This window comes from Rhinoderma darwinii, chromosome 2 (genome assembly GCF_050947455.1).
Source record: "Rhinoderma darwinii isolate aRhiDar2 chromosome 2, aRhiDar2.hap1, whole genome shotgun sequence".
Lineage (NCBI taxonomy): Eukaryota > Metazoa > Chordata > Amphibia > Anura > Rhinodermatidae > Rhinoderma > Rhinoderma darwinii.
The window spans coordinates 74751061-74764049 of NC_134688.1; the positions used below are offsets into that span (position 1 = coordinate 74751061).

A 12989-nucleotide genomic window follows, 5' to 3' on the forward strand; every position below is an offset into this window, starting at 1 on the left:
CTTCTGCCGCTTTGTTTTAGCGATCAGTGTTGGTCTCATTGCTCAAAACCCCACTGATAAAAACGACTAACCTGTCAAACGTTTTCTGAAAGTTTAGATACAATACTTGTTACAGCTAGGGCTTAAATCTTGGTATATGTATACAATATGGCCATGAAATATCCAAAAGAGTTTTTCATGCACATATAAATCACAGGACTGTATTGCCAGAGCGGCTTATGTCATGTGACCACATGTGGCTACAGCCATTCCACAGCAGGGACTCGGGTTGATACGCATAGTGCATTGGGTAGGTGCTGCTGTAAAAATGGATGGACCCCAATGTGGATCTTTGTAGTACAGGCCATTCAATCTGCAATATTAGACAGCGAAGTTTAAGATCGATGCTTTGTGTCAAATACCAATCCTATGGGCTATAATCATTACGGAGCACGTTCACACCTGTTGCTGAAAGATGACAAGTGGTGACAACTACTGGACACAAAGTGTAAGGATTAGGGATTTTTTCTTTTTACATGACAATGTCCCCGTTATGTAAACTAAACCAATCCACTCGGCACGGTTAGCCAGACAGTTGGATATTGCCCAATACGGCCTTTAACTGGTGCTTTATTGCAAGGGCTTCCTAAACTGAATTCTAGAATCAGCTCGTGTACAAATTAGCACTGGACACCTACTTAGATTAGCCGCTGTTCACAGTGTTGTTAGGTTTCGGTCAGGGGTTCCGGTATTTCTGATGACAAGAATCGTACAGTCTGCAGAGCTATCCTTGCTGTCAAAAATACTTGAACCCTGACAGAAACCTGTTATAAGGCCCCCTGCACACGGCCGTGCCCATAATCACGGTCCCCAATTATAGGCACGGCCAGCCGCAGACAGTCATTTGCATTTAGAATTGATCTGGCATAGCGGTCATGGCTCTAGTATGAATAGATGATAGATAGAACCTTGCAATGCTTTCCTGTGCAATGAAATTAAAACCAAACACTTTGCTATATAGTTGAAGGGGTTGCTTGAGAGCGGAATTTTTTTTTTATGAAATGACAAACAGCGCCACTCTTGTCCATTGGCTTTGTCTGATATTACAGCTCAGCCCCAGGAAACTTCAAATACATGATTCTTATTTCCTTAACTACTAACCTTAATGATCTTGTCAGTTCCTGAAGTCAATAACCAGACTCTTGTTGGGTCGAAGTGTACATGGACTATATTGTGTTTACCATCATGAAATGTCGCCGTGGGTGAACGTCTGAAAGAAAAAAAAAAAAAAAAAAAAGAGGACAAACAAACAACACAGGTGACAACCCGTAAAAAAACACTTTTCGGCCTTAACTGGGAATGGATCGAAAAATGAGAAGACTTTCCTTTGTACGTATCCTCTTTTAGGACCCATTCCTGGCTTTGGCTAAAAGTAAAAAAAATGTCCTGTGTAAATCTGACCTTAAAGAGTATCGGTCATTAAAATGGGGTATAATAAAAGATATATTAAACTTCCCTTTCATAAAGAAAGTTTATTGGCCGGTCTTGTGACCTCACATATACTGCTGAGCAATAGTGCAGGTGATTGGTCAATTTTATCACAAGTCTAAAAGCTCCGCCCCATTGACTTGTTCAGAAATTACCACATCCTTTAGACTTGTTCTATTTGCAGTCACACTGTGGGGCAGTGGCATGGTTTTCGTTTTTATTTTATTTTTTAAACTTTATTGAACAATAAGCACAATACAGTTACTATATCAAAGTAGTAATGGCATCACATCATGTGTACTTGTGTTTTGTTTTTTTTTAAATCCCCGACATTATAAGAGAACACTGACTCATAAAACAGTGACAGATACTCTTTAACTCTATATTCAGATATATTTGTATGCGCACTCAGCTTTCCCTAACTTACTGTTCATCTGTGATGGACTCGTAACAGCGATCACACACACGTACTTCAAACTCAAAGCCCATGAGGGGAATCGTGGAACTTTTGGAGCTGCATTTTCCGCAGACGGCTTTTCCACATTTTCTGCAGTGATGCTAAAAGGACATGAATGCAGGAAAATTAACGGGGTATTCCGGTTAGAGCAACTCTGTCTATTAAAGAGTTTTATATGTTTCTCAATGGGAGGATATGAAACAGTTTTTCAGGGGTTCTCGAATAAAAAATTCGCAATGTGAAATTCTTGAAAGATCAATGAATCGTGAACGTGCAAAGGCTTTTAACGCCCCAATGAGCCTCCAGACCACCTAAGGCAGAAGATTCACAGACCACTTTACCACCGCTAACCCATGATAAACTCAATGAACATATGCACACAGTGCAGCAGGGAATTATGAGATTTGTAGTCTGAAGAGGTCTAAGGCCGGTCACACGACATGCTGGAAACGTCCCATTGTTTTGCCGATAACAGGAATGGAGCAGTAATAAGCGGACTTAATAATAAGGTTCAGAGGACATATGGCCGGCATAAAAACATCCTTACACAACACACCAGGAGGGGAGTTTAAAAAACATCTACCTGGAATATCCCTTTAAGGGCTTAATTTATCAAAAGTAGTCGCAGAGATGAAGTGGTCTTGTTGCCATTGCAATAAACAGTGATTGGTTGCCATGAGCAATAAGGTCATTATTTCTCTGAGACTGTTCTGATACCGGAGACCCCTGTGAAGTGGAAATTAACAAGAAAACAGAGTTTAACTAGTGGGCAAAAACATAATGAACGAGGGTTAATCTCATATTGATTTACCTTCTGAGAAGACTACTGCACGTACATAGATTTGTTTTTACATACGTACAAGTAAGGTCCTCTGTAAAATCTCAAGAATAATAAAAATAAGTTATTAACCCCTTACAGCCCCAGGACGCACCGGTACATCCCGTAGTGCAGTGCTTTAAGGCACCGGGACGTACCAGTGCGTTCTGGCTAAAAACGGTTACCCCGTCAAAAACGACAGAACTGTGCCGTCAACTGTTTATGACATCAAAGCGATCGCTGCATCGAAGTGTCTTCTAGCCTGTCGGCAACCATGATGGTTGCGACAGGCGTGGGTGTCAGCTGTTTGTCACAGCGGACCGTGCTCTAACGGCCAGGACCGGACCTAGGCTATGGCTTCATCTAAGTGATTAGATCGCACCCTATGGTTGCTAACGGCAACCATCGGCACCCGCGGGGGTTCCGATGGTTGCTATGGCAACCGTAGACTAACAATCGCTTCCTAGTACGGAAGCCTATTCGGCCCCACCGTGAGGCTAAGCCTAATAGGCTTGCTGTCAGTGAATAGCTGACAGCTCTAATACACTGTACTATGTAGGTAGTGCAGTGTATAAGATTAGCGATTAGGGCTTCATGCCTTCAAGTCCCCTAGTGGGACCAAAAAATAAATTAAAAAAAAAAAACTTTAAAAAAGTTAAAGTTAATAAAAATGTTGTAAAAAAAAGTTAAAAACCACTAACAGCCTTTTTTCCCATAATAAGACTTATTATAGGAAAAATCAGAAAACATAAAAAAAAAAAAAGTACATATGTACACATGTCCGTAACGACCCGAACTATAAAAATATCACGCTATTTTACCCGCACGGTGAACACCGTAAAAAATAGAAATGAAAAAACTATTCCAGAATTGTTGTTCGTTAGTCACTACCCCTCCCAAAACAGAATAAAAAATAAACAAAAGGGGATCTAAAAGTTGCATGTACCCCAAAATTATACCATTAAAACTGCAGCCCGTCCCACAAAAAACAAGCCCTCCAACAGGTTTTGTGACAGAAAATTAAAAAAGTTAGGGCTCTCAGAATAGGACGACACAAAAAAATTAATAATTTCAAACAAAAGTGAGGTTATTGTGCGGACGCTGCAAAAAATAAGAAAAACTATTTACATCTGGTATCGCAGTAATCGTACGGATCCGCAGAATAAAAGTAAAAAATTGTCATTCATAGCCATAAAAAAAGAAATAAATTACGGAATTGCTGGTTTTTGGTCACCTTGCTTGCCAAAAAATAAAATAAAAAAATACGCACGTACCCCAAAATGGTACCAACGAAATCTACAGATTGTACCGCAACAAATAAGCCCTCACACGGCTCCGGTGCAGAAATAAAGAAGTTCTGGCTCTCAGAATAGGATGGTGCAAAATGTGCAGTGTCCAAAAGTGGATAACATCTGGCACCATTTATCAGTGCGACACTGGCCACACATCTATGAAATATTAAATTTATTTACCCCATTATTATACCCTCTGATGTTCTCCGCACAGATTACATATGCCTCCACATTATAAACTGAAATACCAGCAAAACCCCAAACAAAAACTACCAAGCAAAATCTGCGCTCCAAAAGCCAAACGGCGCTCCCTCTCTTCTGAGCCCTGCAGCGTGCCCAAACAGCAGTTTACGTCCACATATATGGCATCGCCATACCCGGGAGAACCCGCTTAACAGTTTGAGGTATTTGTCTTCAGTGTCACAAACTGGGCACAACATATTGTGCACTAAAATGGCATATACCTGTGGAAATTATTTTTTTTATTAGAAATGAATGCTCAGTGGATGGTGAAAATTGCAAACCTGTGTTGTCAAAATGCTCACTACACCCCTTAATAAAATGCCTTCCGGGGTGCAGTTTCCAAAATGGGGATCACTACTTGGGGGTTTGTTTTACTATTTGACCCCAGAGCAATGCAATTGTGGGCTAATGCTGCGAAAATCACCAAAATAGGCCTCACATGCGCCTTCCACTCCTAAGCCCTGTCATATGTCCAGGCAAATGAGAAATGCCTTGAGGGGTGTAGTTTACAAAATGGGGTCACTTCAGGGTTTTACACTCTACTCTGGTACCTAAGGGAGCTCTGCAAACGCGACATGGCACCCATACACCAGTCTAGCAAAATCTGCGATCTAAAAGCCAAATGGCGCTCCTTCCATTTTGAGCTCTGCCATGTGCCCATACAGCAGTTTAGGGCCACACATGGGGTATTGCCGTACTCAGGAGAAAAAACACAACACCCAATGTGTTACCCAATTTCTCCAATTACGCCTTGTTGGAAAAGAATTGGGTGCAAAACTACATATTTTCACTGCCTCATTCTAAAACAAATCTATGAAACACCTGAGGGATAAAAACGCTCAGTACACCCCTAGATGATTACCCTGAGGGGTATAGTTTGGAGTCACTTATCAGGGATTTCTACTGTACTGGTACCTCAGGGGCTCTGCAAACGCGACATGGTGCCCAAAAAACAATACTTTCTAAGCCCTGCCGTGTGTCCAAACACCAGTGTGAATGAGCACTTAGCCACTATGCAACAATATGTATAAACTATAGAGTGCAGGTAGTGCTAATGTTCAGATGGATTTTGGTTCAAATACATGCTGAGTTAAACATGTGTCAGTATAAGATTTTGATCGCTTTGTTGACCTCCGAGATGAGCTCCAAAATGAAGATTAGAACGGCACTAAAAGACGTCTGATGTAAATGAAATCTCTAACCAATGTTCCATGGAGGTTTTCATTACTCCATGAGTGATTTTCTGTGAACCCTTTTACCAATATGAGAGATCTTTAATTTTAGTGGGAAATCACAACCTTTAAAACTCACACACCTGTCGGAGACCTATCTTCTTGCTGTCCCACATCTGTTTGAAGTTCCAGAAGAAAGGCTGGTCACACTTCTGACAAGAGTCACTGTCCAACCATTCCGGAGTCTGGAGAACAGGCACAACAGGAGTTAATATTTCACAAAATAAAAATAAAAAAAGACTATAAAATTACTTGTATTTTAGTTCTCCCTGCCTTATTTGTGAATTGGAGTGTGACTATAATAAGCGATTGTATTTCTAGAGATTGAAAATAAAAAGTTAAATAAAATGTTCAAGATGTGCAATAAAACATCTACAATCGTTTTTTGCAGTTCTTTCTTTCCATGTAGCAGTGTCCCCGACTGCCAGCCTTACTGATTTCTATTGAATCCCAGGTAGGAGGAGAAGCTAGCTACTTCCTGCTCCCTCACAGATATTATTGAGCAACACTTCGCACTACATTTTTGTATTGTGTATTTGTGTTACGTTATTTACGTACAAAAAAAAAATCTCTGGTCTTACCAACACAACCCTGATAGACAACTAAAAATGTGGGCATAGATTGCGGACTACAGGCGTAGTAAAGAGAAATCTGGAGCACAAAAGTCTATTACGGTAAAGTATTCAGGATCAATTCAGGATGTATAATAAGTATTCAGGATCACAGTCAATCTTTAAATTTTTGGCTTGAGGCATACTTTTTTTTACACCATGAAGCACAGGCCTGAGGTGCTTAGGAAGAGCCCGCTAAATCCGCAGTGAAGGACCTCATCTGCAAAGATATGGAGGCAAAGACATTATCCGCCCCCTTGCCTGCCTCCATTTTCATAACAGTCCTATCTGTGTATGGTCTAAAAAAAAAACACCAATCTAACAAAGATAAATGACTTCCATGACATTGTACTCCGTGTTTTGCTGATCACTTCATAAAGATTGATTATCCGTGGCAAACTAAATAATTCCTCGGTAACTTTTCTGCACCAGTTTTCTAAATGAAAACAGGAGCATAAAATCAAGCACACAGTCGTGCAATCTCCATATACAAATATCGGCAGTAGTAGAGGTCACACTGAAGAGCTTCGTGTCTCTCCTAGAAGTCAGGTCAAGACATTTCTGATCTGCCCCAGTCATCTGTAAGTACTATTATTGTAAAGCATCTAGGAGTAACTGCTCAGCCACCGAAACTAAGCCGAGCTGCGTAAAAACCACCTATCCTCTGCTGGATCACTCACTACAGAGCGCCATCTGGAAGGGAAATCCGCACAAGAACTGGGTGTCTGAAGCTATGAAGTGTAAAGCATGCCGCCACTCAGGGGCAGTGGAAACCTGTTCTCTGGGGTGATGACTCGCAGTTCACCATCTGGCAGTGCGATGGACGAAACTGGGTTTAGCGGATACCAGGAGAACAATGCCTGCTGGAATGCATAATGTCTACTGTAAAATCCTGACACCATCAGGATGAATTGGAACGCTAATCACGAGCCAGACCTTCCCATCCAACCCAAGTGCCTGACCTCACAAAATGTTTTTTGGGTTGAATAGGCACAAATTTCCAGACTCGCACCAAGCCTTCAGGAAAGCTTTCCCAGGCGAGTGGAGGCTGTTATACCCGCAAAAAGGGGGATCAACTCCCTTAACCAGTCATGGTTTAGGAATGGCATATCCAACATGCTCATATGGGTGTCCACATCTTTTCGGCTATATAGTGCATGACTATAGAGTACACACAAATGGTCAATAAGATGCTTAGACAATAGTCAAATTGACCTTGCACATATCAATAACCTTTTTAGCAGAGAAGGCTACAAAACATAGACCGTATATACAGTATATTATATTCAGAAGTAATTTATTTAATCTTACTCCAGTGGAGGAGCGGACTCCACTAACACTGGATATCAACAAATAAAGCAGCACCTCCTAAGCAAGAGTCCTCGAAGAACGGTTACGTAACCACAAGTAACAGTTGCTCACTTGCAAGAAGGAGGACAGAATGTGGAAGAAGGTGCTTGAACCAACTGGACAATCCCTGTTAATATTCCCCATTGGATGTCATATGAATGTTTTGGGGGATGCCAACCTCTAAGCTATAGCAGAGAGCCGTTGGAAAGAGCTGCTTCCGTTGTGTGTGAACTTGACAATAATAATCTCCGGGTGACTGCCAGAGGTTAACCCCTTAGTGACCAGCCTATTTTAGGCCCTAATGACCAAGCTATTTTTTCCGTTTTTCTATAGTCGCATTCAAAGAGATCTAACTTTTTTATTTTTCCGTCAACATAGCTGTATGAGGACGTGTATTTTTTGCAGAATTAACTGTACTTTTTAATGGCACAATTTTGGGGTACATCATTTGATTAACTTTTTTTGAGGGGGGGGGGAATAGAAAAAAAAAACTGAAATTCCGCCATTGTTACATGCGTTCTAAATTGACGCCGTTCACTGTGCGACATAAAGAACACGTTACCTTTATTCTATGGGTTGGTACGATTACCACATATGTGTAGGTTTTTTATGTTTTACGACTTTTGCACAATAAAAATAAAAAAACACTTTTGAACTAAAATTATTTGTTTTTGCATCGTCGCATTCCAAGAGCCGTAATTTTTTTATTTTTCTGTCAACGTAGTGATTTTTTTGGCTTGTTTTTTTGCGGGACGAGGTGTAGATTTGATTGGTACTGTTTTGGGGTACATGGGACTTGATTAATTTTATTATGACTTTTTGGGGGGGGGGCGCAACGGAAAAAAATAGCAACTTCACCTTGTTTTTCACGGTGTTCACCTTGCGGTTTAAATTACATATTAAACTTAATGTTTGAGTCATTACGGTCGCAGCGATACCATATATGTGTACTTTTATTTATTAAGTTTTTTTTACTGTCATTTTTATTAATAACTTACTTATTTTGTTAGTCCCACGAGGGGACTTTACTAGGTGATCTTTAGATTGCTGCTATAATGCTTTGGTATACTTCGTATACCAGAGCATTATTGCCCGTCAGTGTAAATCGGACAGGCAATCTATTAGAACGTGCCTCTGACACGTCCTAATAGGCATATTCCCAGGTTAGACCTGGGGACTTTGATCAGGCCCCCAGCTGCGATGGCACCCCATCAGAGGCCCGCCCGCGATTGCATTTGCGGGCAGCCGATGGGTGGGAGGGGAGCTCCCCCCCCCTCTGTAAACAAGTTAAAATGGCGCAGTCGCTATTGACCACAGCATTTAACGGGTTAAACGGCCACAATCGAAGTAAACTTCGATCGCAGCCGGGCTTCTGCTCCAACGGCTGTCATTAGACAGCCGACCCCCGGCTCCAGACTGCACGGTACAACCGTGCAGGACTTAGACTGGGCCGCCGTGAAAAGGCAAAGGCCTAGCCTAAGGCCCCTTAGTGACCGCTGTGAAAAGGCGTATTGGTGGTCACTAAGGCCCTGTTCACACTGAGTATTTTGGCACTGTTTTTGAAGCAGAAACTGCGCCAAAGTATGCCTGAAATATCCTCCCATTGATTTTAATGGGAGGAGGATTTTTTTTTCCACGAGCGGAAAAAGCGACATGCCCTATCCTCGGGCGTTTACCTCTCTGACCTCCCATTGACATCAATGGGAGGCAGAGAAAGTGGTTTTCGCAGCGTTTTTTGCCCGCGCGCTCAATGGCGCGCAAAACGCCGCAAACAGCGTGCAGGCAGGTTAAAACGTGCCTCAAAATTCCTAAAGGAATTTTGAGGCAGCTTTTTCCGTCTACAAAAAAAACCAAAACTGTGAACAGGGCCTAAAGCAGGATTAGCGGTGATCAGCAGCATTTAGTAGAGGGGTCGTCTAGATGGGACTCCCCTTTAAAAGGGAAATCTCCGACAAATCCTTAGCTTTCCATCGTAATTTTTCATTTGGAAGTCTAAACTTCCTAAGTAATAATTACCTGGGCCTGCTGGTTGATGCGAAGCAGCCCAAAAGGTAATCTGAATGTTGTATAGCAACACCAGCTGAGAGCGGTTGAGGACACATACAAATCCACTTGTGTCACCCACACTTAGTACAAGCGTTACCACTGCCATCAAGTTTTTGTTTTTTTTTGTAAATTCTTTCTTTATTTGCTTTTTCAAACAATAGACTTTTTGTATATTGGAAAAGGAATGTCGCTGAGATGAAGCAGAAAAAAGGCCGGAGTAAAAGGTATGGTGTGGTCAGTGAAAGAGGAGGTTATTCTCCAGACTTCCTGCCAGAAATGAGACAACACTTAACAATCCCAGAAGGTATGGAGAAGGGTCCCTTCAGAAGACCCGCAGCGCCAGCAAAGCGAAAAGACATTGGGAAACATAACATGGAGTCTAGACGGAACATAGTACCATCGAGATAAAAGTTTATATCCTGCCTCTTGGATACGACAGGAAATTGACGATCCAGGAGTTAAATTATAAATCCTAGTCAATCGGGAGTCAGAAAGAGAGAAATTCAAATCCCGCTCCCACTTGTCCACAAAAGGAGGCGGCCGCTGCGTCGTAGAGGAGCCCAACATGGCATAGATAGCGGAAAGAGCATGTCACACCAGGCCCGTTCCTGAGCAAAGGGTTTCCAATGGGGTGACTGAACGGGACAGGGGGTGGAGACAAGGAAATGATGGAGTTGGTTTGCCTTCCAGAATCCCAAGGGTCCAGAGTGGAAGTGAGAGCTTCCAAGGTAGGCCAAAATTCGCGTAAAAAAAAAAATGGATGGCCCGATAATCGTCCAAGAGACGCCCATCTCTGAAAAACAGGGTCCGACAGGCTCGGTGTGAAGGAAGGATGGCCCAATATCGTGAGGAACGGGGTAGAAGTTGGTACACAGTGGAGTTTCTGATTATTGTCAAGGTAGTGGAAACGGTAGGGTGAGATGGAGGGCAAAGAAGAATTGGGAAGCCAGGGCAATATGTGGAGGGGCGAGGAGCAGAAGTGTGATTCCAATATAACCCAAAGTTTGGTATAAGAATTACGATGCCAATCCAATAGCCGAGTGAGGTGGGTAGCCCTATAGTATGCATAGATATCAGGTAATCCAATTCCCCCCTGTCGTTTGGGTCTATAGAGCAATGACTGAGATTCTGGCTGTTTTATTATGCCACACAAATTTGGAGAAGAGGGAGGCAAGCGCCCTGAAGAAGGACCGAGGGATATAAATGGGCAGGGCCTGAAGTAGGTAAAGAATCCTAGAGAGAACGTTCATCTTTAGTATTGAGCAGCGACCAAACCACGTAAAAGTACCCATATACCATCTATCCAGGTTTTTTGTAACAGAGGACAGCAGGCGAGGGAAGTTGGCCTGGTAGAGTCCCGACGTACGCAGGGTGAGGTGAACTCCCAGATATGGTAAGGTAGACTGCCATCAAGTCTTATCCAGTGCTGCAGAGGAAATAAGACGGCCACCACAACCCAGATCTGGAGGGAGATTTATTATCTTTATCCAAGGTCACATTCATGGTGTCTATGGCCATCCGAGAATCAGGCCAAAAGTAAGCAAACTCAAAATAGAACCATAAATTTATTTAGAGAAAATCCTAAAACCAACCTCTTGTCTCTCAACATCCATGTTCCAGACTACAATCCCACCATCAGCACTGCAGGAAATAAGCTGCCTGGAATGGTGTGCATAGGCGATGGACTGGATCTTGTCACTGGAACACAAAAAAAAAAAAAAAATATCCATTCAGTAAAATAATGACGATATTTCATACCATAGAATAAAGGGCGTTCGTAGTCACATCATTACCGATTACTGTAGAAAAGGCCTCTCCTAGGTTAGGGCACCGTAGCATTAGCAGAGCAGGTTTTGAGCAGTTTACCTTTGGTGCATTCACAATGAGTAACATCCTTATCACAGTCGTTCTTCCCCAACCATATACATGGCAGTTGTGTAAAACCAGCAACGGCTTCTGAGTGGCCAAATACACGAACGGATAACAATGCGTGCCAACGGCCAGAAATAGCGAACATTTGTTACGTTTGTGCACCGTATTGCCCTCGTCTGCATTACACATTTCCTTACTATTTCTGCATTACATACTTCATACAAGGTTTAAAACACTGGATGGAATAGCTCACAAAATAAAAGGGAACATTTATTAGATCAGTGATAAAATGCTTTGAGTGAAGCTATAAAATTATTCTGGTTCACGTCACAATTTAAGACTATTCTAAAAACAGATACATTTATGGCATATTCTATGGATTTGATATAAAGGTCTTTTAGGTGGTGACCCGTTTAGTTGTAAAAGATGGGTCCTCCACCTATATGCCATAAAGGTTTCTAGTCGGAAAACATTACGACTATTCTGGTATGCTAGTAATAGGACCAGGGCCGTGCAAACCATTCGCCAATCTGTCTTATGATTTATGCCATGTCTCCATCATGGAGTTAGACTTCACTATTTACGGTGTCAACCTAAATGGTGAAGTCTATCGCCATTATATTTTGCCACATGATCGATTCACATATACATGTGGCACTTTAGACCTATAGGATGAAGCTTTAATGTTACAAACTGTCACGTTAGCCCCCTGTGTCGTCTGTGTAGCCCAGAATTCAGAACAAAAAGAAAATAAATGTCACGGATTTGCCAGCTGCCCACAATTAAAAAGAGGATCGGTCACCTCTCCTGATAGGTCTGTTTTAGTGAATACTTGTCATGTTCAATAAAATAAGGATTTTTCTTAGAACAGGTTATGCCGTTCCTTTGTTATGTCTCCTAGAAAATTATGAATAAATTGACAACTGGGCGTTAACAGTTGGGGGTGTGTCTCTACAGTCTGACACCCTCCAATCAGCGCTTAGTCTCAGACATGAAAGGGGTGTCTTCCTATTCAAAGGGGAATGGTAACACCCAGTTGTCAATTTACTTATACATTTCTAGGAGGAATAACAGAGGAACGACAATGCAGAGTTCCAAGAAAACATGTTCCAAAATTGTTATTTCATGGAGAACACAAGTATTTACTAAAAACAGACCAGTCAGAAGAGGTGACAGGTCCTCTTTAATGGCGGTGTTCATTGTGTAGGCAGAGTTGTCTTTCCTGCGAAAACGCGCTATTCGTTTAATTTCCACAAGTAACGTTACAGATAATGTGGCCTCGCATGGGAACCTTAGACTTGGTTTACACAGTATGACTTTTTGTGCAATCCAATAGGTTGATTCTAATAGATCAACTAATGAATTAGATTTAATGTTGGGATAAGGGACTTGATGTATTAATGAATCTGATCAACTATTTTTTTTTTTAATTAAAGAAGTTTTCTCCAATTTTCTTTTGCATAATGAACACTTGGGTTCTTCTAATTCATCTACTAATATGTCAGATATATTTAAGATCTAGACACAGCAAAGCAAAGTCATATTGAGTTAAATGGCAAATTAGCTTAAAACTTTGGGTAGTGCTCAGATATTTTTGGCGCT

The 12989-nt window shown here is 41.7% G+C and overlaps 1 protein-coding gene across 1 annotated transcript in view; it reads right to left on the reverse strand.

The window, feature by feature from the left end:
* Positions 1-12989, reverse strand: part of WDFY2 (WD repeat and FYVE domain containing 2) — a 47764-nt gene that overhangs the window by 5428 nt on the left and 29347 nt on the right. Inside the window, exons 7-10 of the mRNA XM_075851772.1 lie at positions 11108-11213; positions 5592-5693; positions 1895-2025; positions 1141-1249 (exon numbers count right to left, since the gene is read on the reverse strand). Of these exons, the coding sequence (XP_075707887.1) occupies positions 1141-1249; positions 1895-2025; positions 5592-5693; positions 11108-11213 (448 nt within the window). The remainder of the gene's footprint in view (positions 1-1140; positions 1250-1894; positions 2026-5591; positions 5694-11107; positions 11214-12989) is intronic.